Raw genomic sequence first — 20132 nt, forward strand, 5'->3', positions numbered from 1 at the left:
AGAAGAAGCCAGTAAAAATTGAAAGCAAATCCTTCCTACAGAATCACTGTAACTAATGAGAAAGGATCAAACAAAAAAGAATAGCTAAGGATTCTGGGCCTTCACACCTCCAAGCCATTAAGACACCGTGAAAACAGCTTTTTGTCAGTCTCCTTAAAAAGTCTCTTACCTTTTAATGTTCTATATGCTGCTTATAAAAACTTCGACTAAGATAATGAAAATTATTAAATGTGTGGTACCTCATTAACCTAGTGGCAAATATAGCCATTTTTACTTGCTTCTTCCTCTAAAATATCCCAAGCTTAGTCAGTTGAAATAGCATGACATGTCTTAGCAAGCAATACACGTCACCTTGAACTATTTATTCCCTCTAAGGATAAGTATGCAGTTCATTCTAAGTAGTTGTATCTCTTACAGAACACTTTATCATTCTTGACAAAAACATGCAAAAGCAAGCCAAGAAAAAGTTTTCTTTCAAATGCCAGTGCATGGCAAGCCCATGAAAGAAGGCTAAGTTCAAAGATCTGTTGTTTTTCTATCATGTTGAATTTCAGAACATATTTTTAAATCCAGTTTTTATAAATGTTATTCCTGAAAGACTTTGGAAAAAGAACTGTTTACATCAACTTTTATTGAATTCTTGCAATCCACGTGCACAAGGAAGAAAAACAGCTAACCTGGTTTTGCATTTTTTATTTAACATCAGTCCCTCACCTATGGTCAACCATGATAGCACCCAGGTCTGCAACAGATCGCCCCCAAGGAAGAGATAAGCAGTAAACCTACAGAGTAAGAGGCATGAGGCCTCCGAAAGTCTCATATCCTTTCTGTTCCCTATTGGGCAACAATAATGGAAACCAAGATTCAGTAAGGATAAGGATAAGCAACAGACTATGACTTTGACAGACTCATAGTAAATTCAGGAGATGGGGGATGAGAATTTGGAAAAATCAATAATTTTATAAAATTATTCAAAAGGCTGACCTCGCTCTTTGGCTACCTTTTTTTCTTTGACACACAAGCAAGCATCTTTATGGATGTGACAACCATTTCTCAAGTGCTGCACTTGACACACATAGGATGGGTCCCCATTCCCAAGAATTTCCACCTAACCTAACACTATCTCAAACATGTGGAGAACATGACTAAGTCAACCCTCCTATCTTTTCTCTCCACTGGTAATCTCAGTTAGTCTGACCTTTCTGCAGAAGTTTCATGGATTATATTATATATAAATCTCTCAAGGGGAAATTACACTCTTCATTACATTGTGATCACCGCTGAGAATTCAACATCATAACTACACCTTAATATATACTTTACAACATATTATAGCTTAGATTTGTTATACTGGCTTCCTCTTTTCACACCCAGTTGACCACAAGATCCTTAGTTTACCAAAAAGTCATACATGGGTCATTTAACCCATTCATAGCTTCTATTTTGTCTTTGCCAACTCTGGCCAAACATATAATTTAGATTAATTTCTTTAAAATGATTGAGTGAGAATAAAAAGCATTCCTCCAAACTAAAACCACAGGACTCAACATCTCAGATGTTCTAAAACAAGAACCAAAACCCAATGAAAATCTTAATAAACTCAGAGAACTTTGGTCTTCACACAAACTAACATTGTTATTCATGTTAGTATATATCATTCAGGATGATAATATATCATCATTTTTATATCATCACTAAGATCACCCACAGTGAGTTGAACAGTTACTTTAGTTTCATTCTATAATCAAACAAAACTAATCAGTGAAATGAATAATTCAGGGCTTACTAATTTAATAATTTATACAGCAATCTCTATACATGCTAGTCTTGCTCAAAAGGGAGGAAAGAAACTACCTCTCTGAGGTGATCTTTAAGACTCTAAAGAGTTTATAGACCAAATATCACCATTACCACTCAGCTAAGATAACTAGAATTCTTATTACAATCACTTGTTTGGCTTAAGTCATTAACCATTAGAATCCCTTCTTTGAGTTAAGACTTCTAAAAATTCCAGAGAAACAGTTGTGCTAGTGAAATACTCTAATAACTCATTTCTTCACAGTGCCCATGATATCCTATGAAGAAGACTTCATATGCCTATGGAAACCTTCAGGGGGATCACCTTGTCCACGCCCCTCATCTGATAGCCAAATTACTGAAACAGTCTTTCTTGTTTCTCTATATACAGGTTCTTCTCCTTCCAAACTATGCTGCATACAATTAGATTTGTCTTCTAAAATATTTCTCTCCAACTTAAACTATTGCCCTATAAAAAGCCAATAGGAAACAGAATCTGATGAGTAAACTAATGATGTAAATATAGGGCATACTTAGGAATACATGCTTTAGGAATAAACTGCTGACAGGCATTTATCTATTACAATATTGTTTTCAATATTACTAATTATTCTTTTCTGTGATGAAGCATTCAAAAGAAGCAGTGTGGATGCTATTTGCAGTGCGACTTTACCCACAAGAAAATAGAAGTACAAAAAAAAAATCCCTTTTAAAATGCTCTATAAAAAAAATAATTAAAAAAAATAAAATGCTCTATAACTCAGCCCTTTCACTAAGTCACAAATAGAAAGCCCAGAGATACATCCACGTACCGACGGACACCTTATCTTTGACAAAGGAGGCAAGGATACACAATGGATAAAAGACAACCTCTTTAACAAGTGGTGCTGGGAAAACTGGTCAACCACTTGTAAAACAATGAAACTAGAACACTTTCTAACACCATACACAAAAATAAACTCAAAATGGATTAAAGATCTAAATGTAAGACCAGAAACTATAAAACTCCTAGAGGAGAACATAGGCAAAACACTCTCCGACATAAATCACAGCAGGATCCTCTATGACCCACCTCCCAGAATATTGGAAATAAAAGCAAAACTAAACAAATGGGACCTAATTAAACTTAAAAGCTTTTGCACAACAAAGGAAACTATAAGCAAGGTGAAAAGACAGCCTTCAGAATGGGAGAAAATAATAGCAAACGAAACAACAGACAAAGGATTAATCTCAAAGCTATACAAGCAACTCCTGCAGCTCAATTCCAGAAAAATAAATGATCCAATCAAAAAATGGGCCAAAGAACTAAACAGACATTTCTCCAAAGAAGACACACAGATGGCTAACAAACACATGAAAAGATGCTCAACATCACTCATTATCAGAGAAATGCAAATCAAAACCACAATGAGGTACCATTACACGCCAGTCAGGATGGCTGCTATCCAAAAGTCTACAAGCAATAATTGCTGGAGAGGGTTTGGAGAAAAGGGAACTCTCTTACACTATTGGTGGGGATGCAAACTAGTACAGCCGCTATGGAGAACAGTGTGGAGATTTCTTAAAAAACTGGAAATAGAACTGCCATATGACCCAACAATCCCACTTCTGGGCATACACACTGAGGAAACCAGATCTGAAAGAGACACGTGTACCTCAGTGTTCATCACAGCACTGTTTATAATAGCCAGGACATGGAAGCAACCTAGATGCCATCAGCAGATGAATGGATAAGGAAGCTGTGGTACATATACACCATGGAATATTACTCAGCCGTTAAAAAGAATTCATTTGAATCAGTTCTAATGAGATGGATGAAACTGGAGCCCATTATACAGAGTGAAGTAAGCCAGAAAGATAAACACCATTACAGTATACTAACGCATATATATGGAACTTAAAAAGATGGTAACGATAACCCTATACGCAAAACAGAAAAAGAGACACAGATGTACAGAACAGACTTTTGGACTCTATGGGAGAAGGTGAGGGTGGGATGTTCTGAGAGAATAGCATTGAAACAAGTATACTATCAAGCGTGAAACAGATCACCAGCCCAGGTTGGATGCATGAGACACGTGCTCAGGGCTGGTGCACTGGGAAGACCTAGAGGGATGGGATGGAGAGGGAGGCGGGAGGGGGGATCAGGATGGGGAACACATGTAAATCCATGGCTGATTCATGTCAATGTATGGCAAAAACCACTACAATATTATAAAGTAATTAGCCTCCAACTAATAAAAATAAATGAAAAAATAAAATAAAATGCTCTATAACTCAGCCCTTTCACTAAGTCACAAATTTATCACTGAAAGCACAGGAATCCCCAGTTAACTGCCAGTCTCACAGGTGTCAAATCAATCTTCAGGCCATTGAGCAAAAATATTTGGTAATTCAGGGCACTAATTTCTGTCAATTTCATAAAAATGGCAGATAATTAGTACTCACAATTTGCCAAACACTTCATAGCTGACAGTACCCAATGAGGAAGTTCTTCTGCAGAAAAAGGAAAATAAAACGATATTTTATTCAATTACATATAACTCAAAGTATTATATACATAGTTGGTAACATAAGAATGATACTTGTCCCAAGTAATATGAAACATATCGGACTAATCACAAATCACTTACTTATGTATCAGAACACTGAAAAGATAAAAATTTTTCCTTAGCAGCAATGTTACAAGTCATTCTTATATAAACCATAACTGTAAATTTTTCTCAAGACAAGATGTACTTGTAAACCTTTAGGAAAAAGAAGAAATTTGATAGTTTGTTCCAAAGAAATAAATCAATTATCCTAAGAATTATACAAAAAGAAGAAAAACACAGAAAAAGCAAATGTATGAGTCATCAAATGCATTTATGGAACCAGTTCACCAAATATCTTTTAAAAAAAAAAAAAGGTGAATTCTGTTATGTCCAATGTTCAATCACTTTACAAGCTTCAATTTTCAAAATGTTTAAGGCAAGAAAGTGCCACTGACATATCAGTACAGGCTATCAGTATTAAGACAGCCTTAAAATAATAATGGTTAGCAATGCTACAAAAACCCCAGCTAAGCTTTTCGGAACCGGGTCTCTTCCCCTGGCCCTGCCACAGACATCTGATGGACCAGCACTCACGCTTGTCCTTGACACCTTCTCCACTGTCTGTGAAACTGCAAAGACACTGGTTGACTTGTGTTAGGGCTAATGAACCTGAGGCTTGAGAAATGCTCTCTTCTTTCTCAAGCACGTACTTAATAAAACAAAACTGATCATCCAGCTGTAGCTGGAAGTATTCATGTCTGCTGTACTCAGAAGAATGCGGAAGGATTTTAAATGTATTTCAAAGGCAAAAGCCCTCTCATTCTATGTAACTTAGTTTTATACATTGTTATTAACCTGACAATTCAAGAAGTCACAAAGCTATTTATTTCTGTTTCCTAACATTCCCCATTCCTGATACATAGGCTTTAAAGGAAAATTGTTTCAGGTTTCAAAGACACATTGACACCTTCTGCTCCTGTCAAGAAATAAGGCCTACACAGCAATCAGAGCAGAAAAAGACATAAAAGGAATCCAGATAGGAAAAGAAGAAGTGAAACTCTCGCTCTTTGCAGATGACATGATCCTCTACATAGAAAACCCTAAAGACTCTTCCAGAAAATTACTAGAGCTAATCAATGAATATAGTAAAGTTGCAGGATATAAAATTAACACACAGAAATCCCTTGCATTCCTATACACTAACAATGAAAAAACAGAAAGAGAAATTAAGGAAACAATACCATTCACCATTGCAACAAAAAGAATAAAATACTTAGGAGTATATCTACCTAAAGAAACAAAAGACCTATACATAGAAAACTATAAAACACTGATGAAAGAAATCAAAGAGGACACAAACAGATGGAGAAACATACCGTGTTCATGGATTGGAAGAATCAATATTGTCAAAATGGCTATTCTACCCAAAGCAATCTATAGATTCAATGCAATCCCTATCAAGCTACCAACGGTATTTTTCACAGAACTAGAACAAATAATTTCACAATTTGTATGGAAATACAAAAAACCTCGAATAGCCAAAGTAATCTTGAGAAAGAAGAAAGGAACTGGAGGAATCAACCTGCCTGACTTCAGACTCTACTACAAAGCCACAGTCATCAAGACAGTATGGTACTGGCACAAAGACAGAAATATAGATCAATGGAACAGAATAGAAAGCCCAGAGATAAATCCACGAACCTATGGACACCTCATCTTTGACAAAGGAGGCAAGGATATACAATGGAAAAAAGACAATCTCTTTAACAAGTGGTGCTGGGAAAACTGGTCAACCACTTGTAAAAGAATGAAACTAGAATACTTTCTAACACCATACACAAAAATAAACTCAAAATGGATTAAAGATCTAAATGTAAGACCAGAAACTATAAAACTCCTAGAGGAGAACATAGGCAAAACACTCTCCGACATAAATCACAGCAAGATCTTCTATGACCCACCTCCCAGAATATTGGAAATAAAAGCAAAAATAAACAAATGGGACCTAATGAAAATTAAAAGCTTTTGCACAACAAAGGAAACTATAAGTAAGGTGAAAAGACAGCCCTCAGATTGGGAGAAAATAATAACAAATGAGGAAACAGACAAAGGATTAATCTCAAAAATATACAAGCAACTCCTGAAGCTCAATTCCAGAAAAATAAACGACGCAATCAAAAAATGGGCCAAAGAACTAAACAGACATTTCTCCAAAGAAGACATACAGATGGCTAACAAACACATGAAAAGATGCTCAACATCACTCATCATCAGAGAAATGCAAATCAAAACCACAATGAGGTACCATTACACGCCAGTCAGGATGGCTGCTATCCAAAAGTCTACAAGCAATAAATGCTGGAGAGGGTGTGGAGAAAAGGGAACCCTCTTACACTGTTGGTGGGAATGCAAACTAGTACAGCCACTATGGAAAACAGTGTGGAGATTTCTTAAAAAACTGGAAATAGAACTGCCATATGACCCAGCAATACCACTTCTAGGCATACACACTGAGGAATCCAGATCTGAAAGAGACACGTGCACCCCAATGTTCATCGCAGCACTGTTTATAATAGCCAGGACATGGAAGCAACCCAGATGCCCATCAACAGATGAATGGATAAGGAAGCTGTGGTACATATACACCATGGAATATTACTCAGCCGTTAAAAAGAATTCATTTGAATCAGTTCTAATGAGATGGATGAAACTGGAGCCCATTATACAGAGTGAAGTAAGCCAGAAAGATAAAGAACATTACAGTATACTAACACATATATACGGAATTTAGATAGATGGTGGCGATAACCCTATATGCAAAACAGAAAAAGAGACACAGAAGTACAGAACAGACTTTTGAACTCTGGGGGAGAACGTGAGGGTGGGATGTTTTGAAAGAACAGCATGTATACTATCTATGGTGAAACGGACCACCAGCCCAGGTGGGATGCATGAGTCAGGTGCTCTTGCCTGGTGCACTGGGAGGACCCTGAGGAGTCGGGTGGGGAGGGAGGTGGGAGGGGGGATCGGGATGGGGAATACGTGTAACTATATGGCTGATTCATGTCAATGTATGACAAAACCCACTGAAATGTTATAAAGTGATTGGCCTCCAACTAATAAAATAATATTAAAAAAAAAAAAAAAAAAGAAATAAGGCCTAGAAAAACGTCTTCCCTTCTCACTGCTAGGCTCCTTCTAGGCCAGCTCTGCTTGCTGCCCAGGAGCCTCCAGCGCTTCATTTAATATTAATTTATAAAAACCTGAAAGTATTATACCATCTTCCCACATCCAAAGGTCATTCTAACTCCAGCTAATTCCTAGGATCAAGAGCTTGAAGTAAAAGAAGCAGCAATCAAAGAGGGTATCCAATGTGGATCCATCCCTTATTCAGGGGAAGGAAATTTTTAAATCAGTTTGAGGACTCTGGTTCACTACAGTTACAAGCACTTTATTTTTCTTAGTCAAAAATCAGAACAGGGAGTTGCTAAATGTTCATTTTCCCCAATTTGTAAACTGGTTTGGAGTAAAAAGGCATAAAAAAATTAAAACACCTTCAACATCTAAAAAGCTACCTTTGTAAAAACGGGGAAAAATGATATAAACCAAGACTATCCCTGAAAATCTGACACAAAGACACCATAATGAAAAGCTAAATGAGAGCTCTGAAAATCAATCAGGCCCCTGGACCCCCCTAAAAGTTGACTCAAAGAATCTGTTAGGCATTAAACTTACTTCTCAGGGATTTCCTGGAGATGATAAAGAACTACTTTATACTACCACATGGCTACCAGTGAACTAGCCTCTAGATGGATGTGGCTCAGGCCTTCACTCCTGGGTATTCATCTTTCTATGACAGTTCCTGAATTAGTATAAAGGTCTTTGGAAGTAAGCTAAAGCTTTACAGAATGAGCGGGTAAACTTGTGCAGGGTTTAGGGAAAGGCCAAATAGAAGGAGATGGACTGTACAGTCAATGCACTCAGTCAACTGAGAACAAAATGGCTTTTATGCACTTACTTGACTTGTCATCAAGGATAACAACTCCTTGCTTGCTCACACTGTATACATTATGGATGATGAACTTGGAGTTGACAAGTGTAATGTCTAAAACCTCTTCTAAGGAATCCAGGCCAAGGATTTTCTGTAAACTAAAAAGATAAACCATGATTATATTAATCACTTTTTAAAAATCATCTGCCCAAGACCCAGCACTATAAAAGATCTTTAAAATGTGCTGTTTTCATGTGTTTCACCTGATTTTTATGGGGTAAAAAGGCCAGACATTGAGTATATAAAACAAACTTTAAAAAGACCCCTTTGTCATTAATGTAGTACTTCACTAACTTAAAAGCATAACACACTGAATGTCAAGAAAATTATTTTTAAATTACATATTATAATAACAAAAACTATCTTAACCAATGATAAGAAACTGCTACGAGTATATCTTTATAAAATTTCTTTTAAAAAACCTGCTATGACATTGTTAACTTTAGTTATCTACTGTATATCATATATCTAGAAGCCGAAATTTTCCGTTTTATATTTCAATAAGCTTAAGATTTCAGTGTAACTAGAAACTTTACAACACTAATTATTAGAGAAATGCAAATCAAAACAAGTCACCACCTCACACTAGTCAAAATGGCCAACATCAAAAAGTCTACAAATAATAAATGCTATGGAGGGTATGGAGAAAAGGGAACCATCCTCTACTGTAAATGGGAATGTAAATTAGTGCAGTCACTATGGAAAACAGTGTGGAAGTTCCTTAAAAAACTGAAAATAGAGTTACCATATGATCCAACAATCCCACTCCTGGGCTTATATCCAGAAAAGATGAAAACTCTAGTTCAAAAAGATATATGCACCCCAAGGTTCACTGCAGCAATATTTACATAACCAAAGTGTCCATTGACCCATGAACTGATAAAGATGTGATACATATACACAATGGAATATTACTCAGCCATAAGAAAGAATAAAATATAGACATTTGCAGCAACGTGGATAGACCTATAGACTATCACACTAACAGAAGTGAGTGAGAAGGAGAAAAATAAATATTACATGATATCACCTACATGTGGAATCTAAAAAAATAATACAAATCAACTTATTTACAAAATACAAATAGACTCACAGACATAGAAACAAACTTATGGTTACCAAAGGATAAAGATAATTTCAAGAAAACCAGAGACACCAAGGGAACACTTCACGCAAAGGTGGGCTCAATAAAGGACAGAAATGGCAGGGACCTAACAGAAGCAGAAGATATTAAGAAGAGGTGGCAAGAATACACAGAAGAACTATACAAAAAAGATCTTCATGACCCAGACAATCACGATGGTGTGATCACTCACACTCACCTAGAGCCAGGCATCCTGGAATCTCACATTCAAGTGGGCCTTAGGAAACATCACTACGAACAAAGCTAGTGGAGATGATGGAATTCCAGTTGAGCTATTTCAAATCCTAAAAGATGATGCTGTGAAAGTGCTGCACTCAGTATGTCAGCAAATTTGGAAAACTCAGCCATGGCCACAGGACTGGAAAAGGTCAGTTTTCATTCCAATCCCAAAGAAAGGCAATGCCAAAGAATACTCAAACTACCACACAATTGCACTCATCATACACGCTAGTAAAGTAATGCTCAAAATTCTCCAATCCAGGCTTCAGCAATATGTGAACTGTGAACATCCAGATGTTTAAGTTGGTTTTAGAAAAGGCAGAAGAACCAGAGATTAAATTGCCAACATCCACTGGATCATAGAAAAAGCAAGAGAGTTCCAGAAAAAACACCTATTTCTGCTTTATTGACTATGCCAAAGCCTTTCTGTGGATCACAATAAACTGTAGAAAATTCTGAAAGACATGGGAAACCAGACCACCTGACCTGCCTCTTGAGAAACCTGTATGCAGGTCAGGAAGCAACAGTTAGAACTGGACATGGAACAACAGACTGGTTCCAAATAGGAAAAGGAATATGTCAAGGCTGTATATTGTCACCCTGCTTATTTAACTCATATGCAGAGTACATCATGAGAAACGCTGGGCTGGAAGAAGCACAAGCTGGAATCAAGATTGCCAGGAGAAATATCAATAACCTCAGATATGAAGATGACACCACTCTTATGGCAGAGAGTGAAGATGAACTAAAAAGCCTCTTGATGAAAGTGAAAGAGGAGAGTGAAAAAGTTGGCTTAAAGCTCAACATTCAGAAAACTTAAGATCATGGCATCTGGTCCCATCACTTCATGGCAAGTAGGTGGGGAAACAGCAGAAACAGTGGCAGACTTTATTTGGGGGGGCTCCAAAATCACTGCAGATGGTGACTGCAGCCATGAAATTAAAAGACACTTACTCCTTGAAAGGAAAGTTATAACCAACCTAGACAGCATATTAAAAAGCAGAGACATCACTTTGTCAACAAAGGTCCGTCTAGTCAAGGCTATGGTTTTTCCAGTAGTCATGTATGGATATGAGAGTTGGACTATAAAGAAAATGAGCGCCAAAGAATTGATGCTTTTGAACTGTGGTGTTGGAGAAGACTCCAGAGAGTTCCTTGGACTGCAAGGAGATCCAACCAGTCCATCCTAAAGGAGATCAGTCCTGGGTGTTCATTGGAAGGACTGATGTTGAAGCTGAAACTCCAGTACTTTGGCCACCTAATGCGAAGAGCTGACTCATTGGAGAAGACCTTGATGCTGGGAAAGATTGAGGGCAGGAGGAGAATGGGACAACAGAGGATGAGATGGTTTGATGGCATCAACGACTCAATGGACATGGGTTTGGGTAAACTCCGGCAGTTGGTGATGGACAGGGAGGCCTGGCCTGCTGTGGTTCATGGGGTCACAAAGAGTCGGACACGATTGAGCGACTGAACTGAACTGAACTGTAAGGATAAAGGCAAGGAGGGGGGATAAATTAGGAGTATGGGATTAACAGACATGTACCACTATAAACAATATAGATAAACAACAAGGATTTACTGTAAAGCACAATATATTGAACTATATTCAATATCTTGTACTAACCTATAATGGAAAAGAATCTGAAGTTGTACACCTGAAACTAACACAATATTATAAATCAACTAGAGTTAAATTTTTAAAAATAAAAATATTTAACCAGTAGATATTTCTGGGTTGTGGGTAAAAGAAAAACAAAAACTTTTAAAGTTCTATTCTTAATTAGTATAAATGATAATAGAAAATTCCCTGAATTCAGTTAAAGTCTGCTTGCTAAGCAGGATAGGTGCAAATAATGCACTCAAAAGTTGAGATTTTTATACACAGTTTCAGAAAATTAAGTATGCAGAGTAGCAGAGAAGCAAAACAAAACAAAACAAAAAAACAATATTAAAGATCTCATTAATATCAAATGCACGTACTATGATAATGTCATAGACTTCCAGATCTCTTCTACATTGGCCTCTGTCAGCTGTCTGCGGTGGACAAGACGGCAAGCCGGCACCTCTCCAATAGCAATACTGTGACGCTTGTACCACATCTCAGAATTCTAATTGGGGGTGAGGGAGTGGAGAAAGACAGAAGGACAGAACAAACATTTCAGTAGACAGTGGTATGATTTTATGAAAAACTTCTTTGATTTGGTTATTTTTAAACTTGATTTAAATAATCATTTAAAATATAAACTAACTTTCTTTGCATGGACTACAGAGTAATAAAGTATAACTCTTAAAGATCAGATCGTATCATAAATGAATAGTCAAGAATTGCCAAAGAGCTATAGCAATAAGCAAGACATTAGCTATTTTCTCCTGTGGGAGTGCCAACTAATCAGTGAAGTAGCAGTGATAAAACTTCATTAATTAAAAATTAACTTGAGGAATACCAATCCAAATTCACACACTATTCAAATTAAGTGACTGCCTACAATAACATTAAAGTCTATTACTTTCAAGAACTCTTTTAAAAAAAAATAAATAAGTAAGAAAATATCAAGTAAGTACAATGTTAGATAGCAGTCCCGAGACCTTAGACATCTGAAGAAGCAGGCAAACAAGAGCTCTACAAGGACATCTGGAGATAAAACCAGGAAGAAAAACAAAAGCCCAAAGAGCTGAAGTAAGCTGCCCAAACTCACACTGTTTTAACGCTTCAGTGTTCTTAGCATCTCCCTTCTCACATTTAGGCTACTAGACAGAAGTCTTAAAACTCCCTTCTGGTAATCACAGAGAGGAACTTTTGAACTTTTAAAGGCAAAACATATAAGAAGTCATCTACAACGTGCTTTTATTATAAACGGTTTCTGCAGAAGTGTTATTATAGAAAAATCTTAATTGGAAAAAATGAGCTGTAAAGTTGTTCTTTGATATGGTTTGGGGGTTTGTTTTTGAGAATTACTAAATTGCAAAAGAAACTTGAAGATCGTGTGGATTTGTACTTTTTTTAAAACCATCTAAATTAGGTGTTCTCTTTTGACAGTAGGAGTGTCAGTTGTTGCATTTGCCTAGCCAATTCATTTCCAAAAGTTATCTTAAACAAATATTCAATTATTTATCTGTAAAGATACTGCTAATTAAATTGTTTACACATAGAACGAAAAAGTTGAAAACATGGTATAATACATATCTGACCGTGAAGGACTGGATTAAACTATAGTACTTTACAGACAAGATGCAGATGTTAAAAATGATACTGAATGTTTAATAACATTAAAAAATGGACACAATATTCTGTTATAAGTGTAGAATACAGGCAACCAAAACAGAACAGCATGACCTCATTACAGTGTTAAAAACATGCATAGCAGTGGGAGCTCAACATGTCTACGTGCCACCCCAGATAGATAGACATCCTTGCTGGCAGGACAGATGTCCTTGCTGGCAGGACAGGTGTGCCCCCGCAGCAGGGCATGGTGCCCCACAGCCTGCACTAGGGTGTCATGCCCCCCACCCCCATAAAGCCTCATGACCAAGCAGAATTTCATGCTGATGAAGCAGCAGGCCATGGGGGGTAAGGTCTACAGCCAGCCCCCCGACATGCGCTCCCCACAGGGCTCCCTCCTGGGCCTTCTGCCCCAGCAGAACCTCATGATTTCCCACCACCTGCGGCAGCGCAGTGTGTCTCTGGACAACCAGATGGGCTACATCATGGCTCCGGGTGGCATGGCCAACCTGCCACTGTAGCCAGCCCTGTGAGGGGCTGGAGCTGGGGCCATACTGCAAATATGACAACCTTTAAAAAAAATGCATAGGGAAAAAACAAAAGAGTTAATATTAATTCTCTCTGGATGATACTATGAGTAATTTTTTTCTTTTGTCTCTATCTATGAACAACTCTATTAATAATGGCAATAGCAATTAACAGTTTTCCAAAGCCTGTGTGTCAGGCACCCTTGTAAACACACTATAGATATGAAGTCACTTGAGTGTCATGACCATCTTACCCCAGGGGAATGTTATCATCCCACTCTCACCAAAAAGAAAACTTAGACACAGACACAGCAAATGAAACAGAGAAACAAGCTTGTACAGCTAATAAATAAAGAACCAAGATTCAGACCCAGTAGTCTGTCTCCAGAGCTCACTCTCCACCTGCTGCCTGTCAGCAGACACAACAAATTGTTTTATTTGCTGCACTTCATTTTACTTTATATAATGGCTAGGCAAGAGAGAGGACAGGACAGAACAAAAACAAAACCAATAAGAAAAGTGGAGGCAGAGATAGAAAGAGGGAAAGTAAGATTAAAAAAAGGAAGACGAACTCAAGTGCTTTAAGAAAGATGGACTGTTTCTCTATTGACTACTAACATCATCAATCTAACAACTGTATTGAGCCCCAACTGGGAAAACAGATCCTAGTCTGCCATTTTTTCTCTGGACAGTTCCCAAGAAGCAGAGCCCAAGCATTAGAGGAGCTGGAACAAGTGAGGATCTCAAACCTCCACCACTTAATTTAAGGTTAAGGCAAGAAAAGGCAAGAGCAAGGTTATCAGAAATATCCAAAAAATCAGGGACATGACAAGCTATGGGTCGGGGGAATGGGTGATGAATCAGAGTCACTGGCAGATGACCTCAGGATTGCTGAAAATGAGAAACTGAAAACAGATGAGAGAAGAGAGAAGACACTGTCTTCTTCATTGGTGCATGAAAGTGACTAATGAGCAGCTGGTCCTCCTAGAGGTTCACAGAACCAAAAAGAAGAGAAAGGGGAAGTTATTATAGTGATGACATATATACACATTAGTTTAATATGGGGTTTTACCTGTTGTGTATAAACAACACTAGATGACCTTACAATGAAAAAACATCTGCTGAATAACCACTCTACTGATTGGGGTCATATTAGGTGTTTAAACACAAATTTCTTTTTTAAAAATGAACCTGATTTCATGGAGCTTATATTTTAGAGCACAGAAACTATCAGCTAGAGCTTAATTAACTTCTCATTAGTAATGAATTAAATGATCCTCAAATACCCTTTGTGCTCACTCTTTCAGAGTAGTCCCACTGTTTCCTAATCACCTATCACTGTATGAGCTCTTCTGGAGGAAAAACTATATCACATTCAACTGTATCTGTAGAACCTGGCACAATGCATGGCACATAGCAAACACTCAATAAAAGTTTGTTGAAAGAATAAATTAATGACTTTCAAATATGACCTCTCATCTAACTTCCAGGGCCATTACCTCCACCTGCCTGTTAGACATTTCCATATAATATCAGCTACCTTTATCATCAAGCATAATTAAAACTACATTCATCACTGTCCCTAACAAATCCCATAGGGAGTCCCCATTTCTGTCACTGGTCTCACTCCTGCATTATTTCTGATAAAGGCTAAGCTGCTTAATTACTCTCTCCAAACTGAGATACAATATAACCACATTCAATCTCATTGCCTAAAAATGTTTACAACACACCTCTGCAAATGTAGGAACTGGACATCTAGTCCTATAAGGCTAAACTAACTTAAAACATGGTTGTTAGTACAATTCTTTAAATAAACTGCCTATAGAAGTTTTTGTCTACATTTTATTTTTTAGCATTATCTCAATCTTAGTAGTTTTCTGTTGGGGATATTTCAAGAGAAAAGTATGCTTCCAAAAAGGCAGTTTATTCTACAATGTGCTTAGGTTTCTCCAAACTATACCTTTGTTCATATTATCAGGGCTCACTCCACAATTCTGCATGTCCCAACCTTTACACTTTCAACTGGTAATAATTACAACAAAGTTCAGGAAGAGGAGACAAAAAGGGAATTGAGGAAATTACAGAATAGAAAAGAAAAGGAAATTACAAGGGAGTTTTATGAGAAATCTGCTCAGTCTAAATGTATGAAAATGGGTACCACCTATTCAGTCCAAGTGTCAATGGGCAAGAGTGAAAAATGCAAAAGCCAGTCTTCTTGTGCTACTGGTCTCTTAGCTACTGACAGCTAAGATATTGTTTTAAAGTGCTTTCACACCACTATTTCCAAGGGACCAAAAAAAAAAACTGAACTAAGCCTAAGGGTTCACAAACTTTTTCTCTCTCTCTCTCCCGCTGCTAGTCCATCAGCTTCTATAATGGCACTTACCATCACAAGTGGCCTCACCGGGATGCTCTCTTGTGAAGTGCCTGGTGGGGGATCATTCCATTTTGGAAATTTAATAACATCCTTTTGATATGGAGGCCTCTTTGGATAAGGCTTCAGGGGTGAAGAAGGAGGAAATCTAAAAACCAAGAAGAAAATTTCTATTATTGCAGTCAGTGGGAAATACAGATATTTTAACAGTAATCCCCACTTCTTGTACCCTTGAGAATTTATATAATTCCTAACTTCGGATAATCAATTCATACTTAAATCATTACACACATCTAATTGTACCCAACAATATATGATTTTTTAAAAACATTCATCCATTACATCCATCAAATCACCTTTATGAAGGAAAAACAGAAGTCAAACATGTGACACATTTTTAAATAAATAAACCTTGTTCTGTCACTTGATTTTCATGATTAAAGATGTTTTTAATGGAACCCTAACCCTGAAAAGAAAGTCATTTCTTTCACCCAGCTCAAAACCCTTACTGCCATCTAACTCCAGCTGAAATTTTTAGCTGGTTAGTATGCAAGTAAGCTTCCCTGGTAGCTCAGATGGTAAAGAATCCTCCTGCAATGCAGGAGACCTGGGTTGGGAAGATCCCCTGGAGGAGGGCATGGCAACCCACTCCAGTATTCTTGCCTGGAGAATCCCATGGACAGAGGGGCCTACGAGCTACAGTTCGTGGCGTCGCAGAGTCAGACACGACTGACCGACAAAGCACACATGCAAGCTGAAATTACTGACAGATAAAACCTCAGTAATACTTGCTGAGGAGATGAACACTAGAACAAAAATCATTTGGCCTAATATTTATTTTCATAACTGTTTCTAATAAAGAGTAACCCTCCTTTCCTTGAATATCTAACACTTCACACTGAGATTGCAGCTACAGTCTCAAACTTCATCTTGGAGACAGAAAGCTCCCCAGGACCCTTATGCTATCCTGAGTCTCTCAGTCCAACTCTCTGCGACCCCTCAGACTGCAGCCTGCCAGCTCCTCTGTCCATGGGGATTCTCCAGGCAAGAACACTGGAGTGGGTTGCCTTCCTCCAGGTCCCAGTATCCTTATTCTGCCATTTATACCCCTTCTCTGCTTTTATCCACCCTAGGTATCATCACTCCATGGACAAATACATAGAAGTCTAAAACAATCTGACTCTCTTTAAACTGGTCTAGGGCATAGCTAATAAAGAACAAGAGGCAATTAAATACATATTTTTCTCAGAGCATCTTTTTCTGTTAGCTTGCTAGAGAAGGATATATTGTACTACATTGAAAAAGTAACATAAGAACTCTAGTTCTTAAAAGTTGACATAGAAGTCAATAGGTAAAGACTTCTATTTTTATTTTTTTATTTATGTAAGCCAAACAAAAGGCTTAAAATCTTGTCCATGTTATCCATAAACAAGTAATCCAAATAAAACATAAAGATACTATTCATAAGGCAACTGCAGAAATAAGGAAATTTTAAATGTCTACAGTTAGCAAGGAAAGTCTCTATCAAGGTAAACCAGAAGAATTATAAATAATAAAAGTACTATGGAGAAACATTTCAAAAACAGTCATAACAGACTTCAAAAAGGATGGCTAACAGAGAGCAGTTGAGTTCCATCTTCTGAAAAGAACATCCAAAAACCACACTTTATTTGAAAAGTCAGTTTTGAGTAAGAAAAAAAAATGAGATCTGGAAATCATTAAATTAAATTAAAGATAAATAAACTGAAAGATAACTTAAATTTTTGGTAATCAAGTTACCAAGGCAGGTATTTCCAAACGATTATAATTTATAAATTAAATGAATCTCTAAAACCAGTGAAAGTTATTCTGCTTTGTAAGTAAATGCTGGCTTACCACAGTCCAATCCTATTTCTTAGAAGCCAACAATCACATCCAAAATATAGCAAGTATGTGCACACATGTGTAGACACATACACACAAACTCTCACATTCACATACACATGCGTGCATGCATGCTAAGTCGCTTCAGTAGTGTCCCGACTCTCTGCAACCCCATGGACTGTAGCCCGCCAGGCTCCTCTGGCCATGGGATCCTCCAGGCAAGAATACTGAAGTGGGTTGTCATGCCCTCCTCAAGGGGATCTTTTCAGTCTAGGGATCAAAACTCTATCTCTTATGTCTCCTGCATTGGCAGGAGGCTTCTTTACCACTGGTGCCACCTGGGAAGCCCTGACATACATATAATAATTCCAGGGAATTCACAGACCACCCACCTCTCAGTCCTTTAAAAATTAAACATAACCCCTACTCCCATTGCATCACTCAAATCCACTACTTACTTCTTTTCTCCATTTCCTCACTATAGTGTGAAAAATATGAACTTGAGTTTCAGCCTTGGCTCTCTCACAAATTGTCTGTTTGTCCTTTGGAAAGTGAAAGTGTCTCTAAATCATAGCTTTTTCACTTTTAAATAAAGGAATTAAATTGGATGATCCGTAAGTTTCCTCCTAGGTTCACAATATGTTGCTTATCTTCCCACACTCGGAAAAAAAAAAAAAAAAGGATACCTTCCCTGGACCAAGGCAACATTTCTTTTGTGGAGAACTATGACCAAAGAGATACCAGGGAGTCACCTTCTTCCCCTGCCCTGATAAGATGAGGTCTGCGCTACAGCATCTACAGCTATTAACATCAGTAGCTGATGCAGTTACCTTCATAGCTGACTGGCAATCTGGCAAGAGACAAAATGCAGAAGAGCTCCCTCTAGTGGACTACTTGTATTCTGTGCATTCAAAGTTTTCAATTTCTAACATTTTAATCATGTCATCTGGGGCTTGAAAACCTCTTAGAGATGATCTATTCAAATGTCACATTTTTCACTTAGGGAAATTAAGGTCCAAATGAGGAACATAACTTATTACAAGCCTCACAGCTAACTGGTCAAGAGAGTAAATCTTACACAAAAGATTTGCAAACCTTTTAATAAGAAAAGTATGAAGTTTCATTAAAAGGTATCAAAGAATTAAATTGACAGAAATATCATATTAGTGAATAAGAGGATTCAATATCATAAAATCTCAATGCTCCTCATGAAGATATATAGTTATAATGAAATTCCAACCAAAATATAGTTTTTCATGACACATGATAAACTGATTCTAAAATTTATATGGAAACACAAGTGATCAAACATAATTAAGACATTCATTCTTAAAGATGAAAAGCAAAGTGAGATGACTTACTCTATCAACTTTAAGCTAATTAAGATAATATGGCAGGACAATACTGGTGATATGGAGTATGATTTCTCAAATTCAGCATTATTGACATTAGGGGCTGGATGATTCTTTGCTGTGGGAGGCAGTTCTGTACATAATAAGATGCTTGGCAGTAAGCCTGGCCTCTATTCTCTAGATGCTAGTAGCACCTTCTCCCAAGTATGACAGCCAAAAATGTCTCCATATATTATTCCCTGCAGAATAACCACCAGTTGAAAATCAAGAGTGCAAAAAGGCAATCTAAAACAAATACACACATGTTTAGAAATCTGATTTATGACAGAACAGACATTACATATCAATGAAAGAGAACCGACTGTTCAACAAAGAACTCTGATCCAAGTGGTATCCATTTGGGAACAGCGAGGCTGCACCCCTGTGGCCAACGTAAGTTCCAAAGATGTCTTGCAATATTAACCTCCCACCTACATGCGCTTCTGCGGTGTGATCCTGCCACTTCCCTAACAAGAGGCAGAGTCTTGTTAGGGTGAGCTGTCTCTAATTACTTTGATAAAAAGAAGACGGCAGAAGTGACAGTGGCAGTTCTAGGCACTAGCCTTTAACTTGCCTGAAACTTTTCTTCCTGCCTCTTGGAACTTGTGCTCATCACTCACTCTTGCAAAACTCTCTCCTGGAAACCATTCATCATGTAAGAAGTGCAACCACCCTGAGCCCAGCGCACTACCCTGTGAGATGTCTAAGCGATAGGAAGAGGCCTGAGAAGAGGAGAGTCTGCATGAAAAGAAATTGAGGTCAAGGAGCACAGAAGTTCCAGGCTTGTGGATGGGCCTCAGCAGTACCAGCTAAAACCAGCAGTACCTTCCTAAAACCCACAAAATTACATAAAAATTACAATGATTGTTTTAAGCCACTAAGTTTGCACATAGCTTTGTTAAACAACAGATAACCAGAACAGATATGTGTGGCATTAGGGCCAGGCAGTGAGTGGAGGCTTAAAGGGTCTCAGAGACCCATGTTAGTGAAGGCTGGAAGAACAATG

At 37.7% G+C, this 20132-nt stretch overlaps 1 protein-coding gene across 2 annotated transcripts in view; it reads right to left on the reverse strand.

The window, feature by feature from the left end:
• Positions 1–20132, reverse strand: part of DEPDC1B (DEP domain containing 1B) — a 96805-nt gene that overhangs the window by 38677 nt on the left and 37996 nt on the right. For both annotated transcript variants that reach the window (XM_065905655.1, XM_065905654.1), the window contains exons 3-6: positions 15885–16020; positions 11729–11856; positions 8350–8480; positions 4246–4293 (exon numbers count right to left, since the gene is read on the reverse strand). In XM_065905655.1, coding sequence (XP_065761727.1) covers positions 4246–4293; positions 8350–8480; positions 11729–11856; positions 15885–16020 — 443 coding nt within the window. The remainder of the gene's footprint in view (positions 1–4245; positions 4294–8349; positions 8481–11728; positions 11857–15884; positions 16021–20132) is intronic.

Source organism: Muntiacus reevesi, chromosome 14, assembly GCF_963930625.1.
Source record: "Muntiacus reevesi chromosome 14, mMunRee1.1, whole genome shotgun sequence".
NCBI classification, from domain to species: domain Eukaryota; kingdom Metazoa; phylum Chordata; class Mammalia; order Artiodactyla; family Cervidae; genus Muntiacus; species Muntiacus reevesi.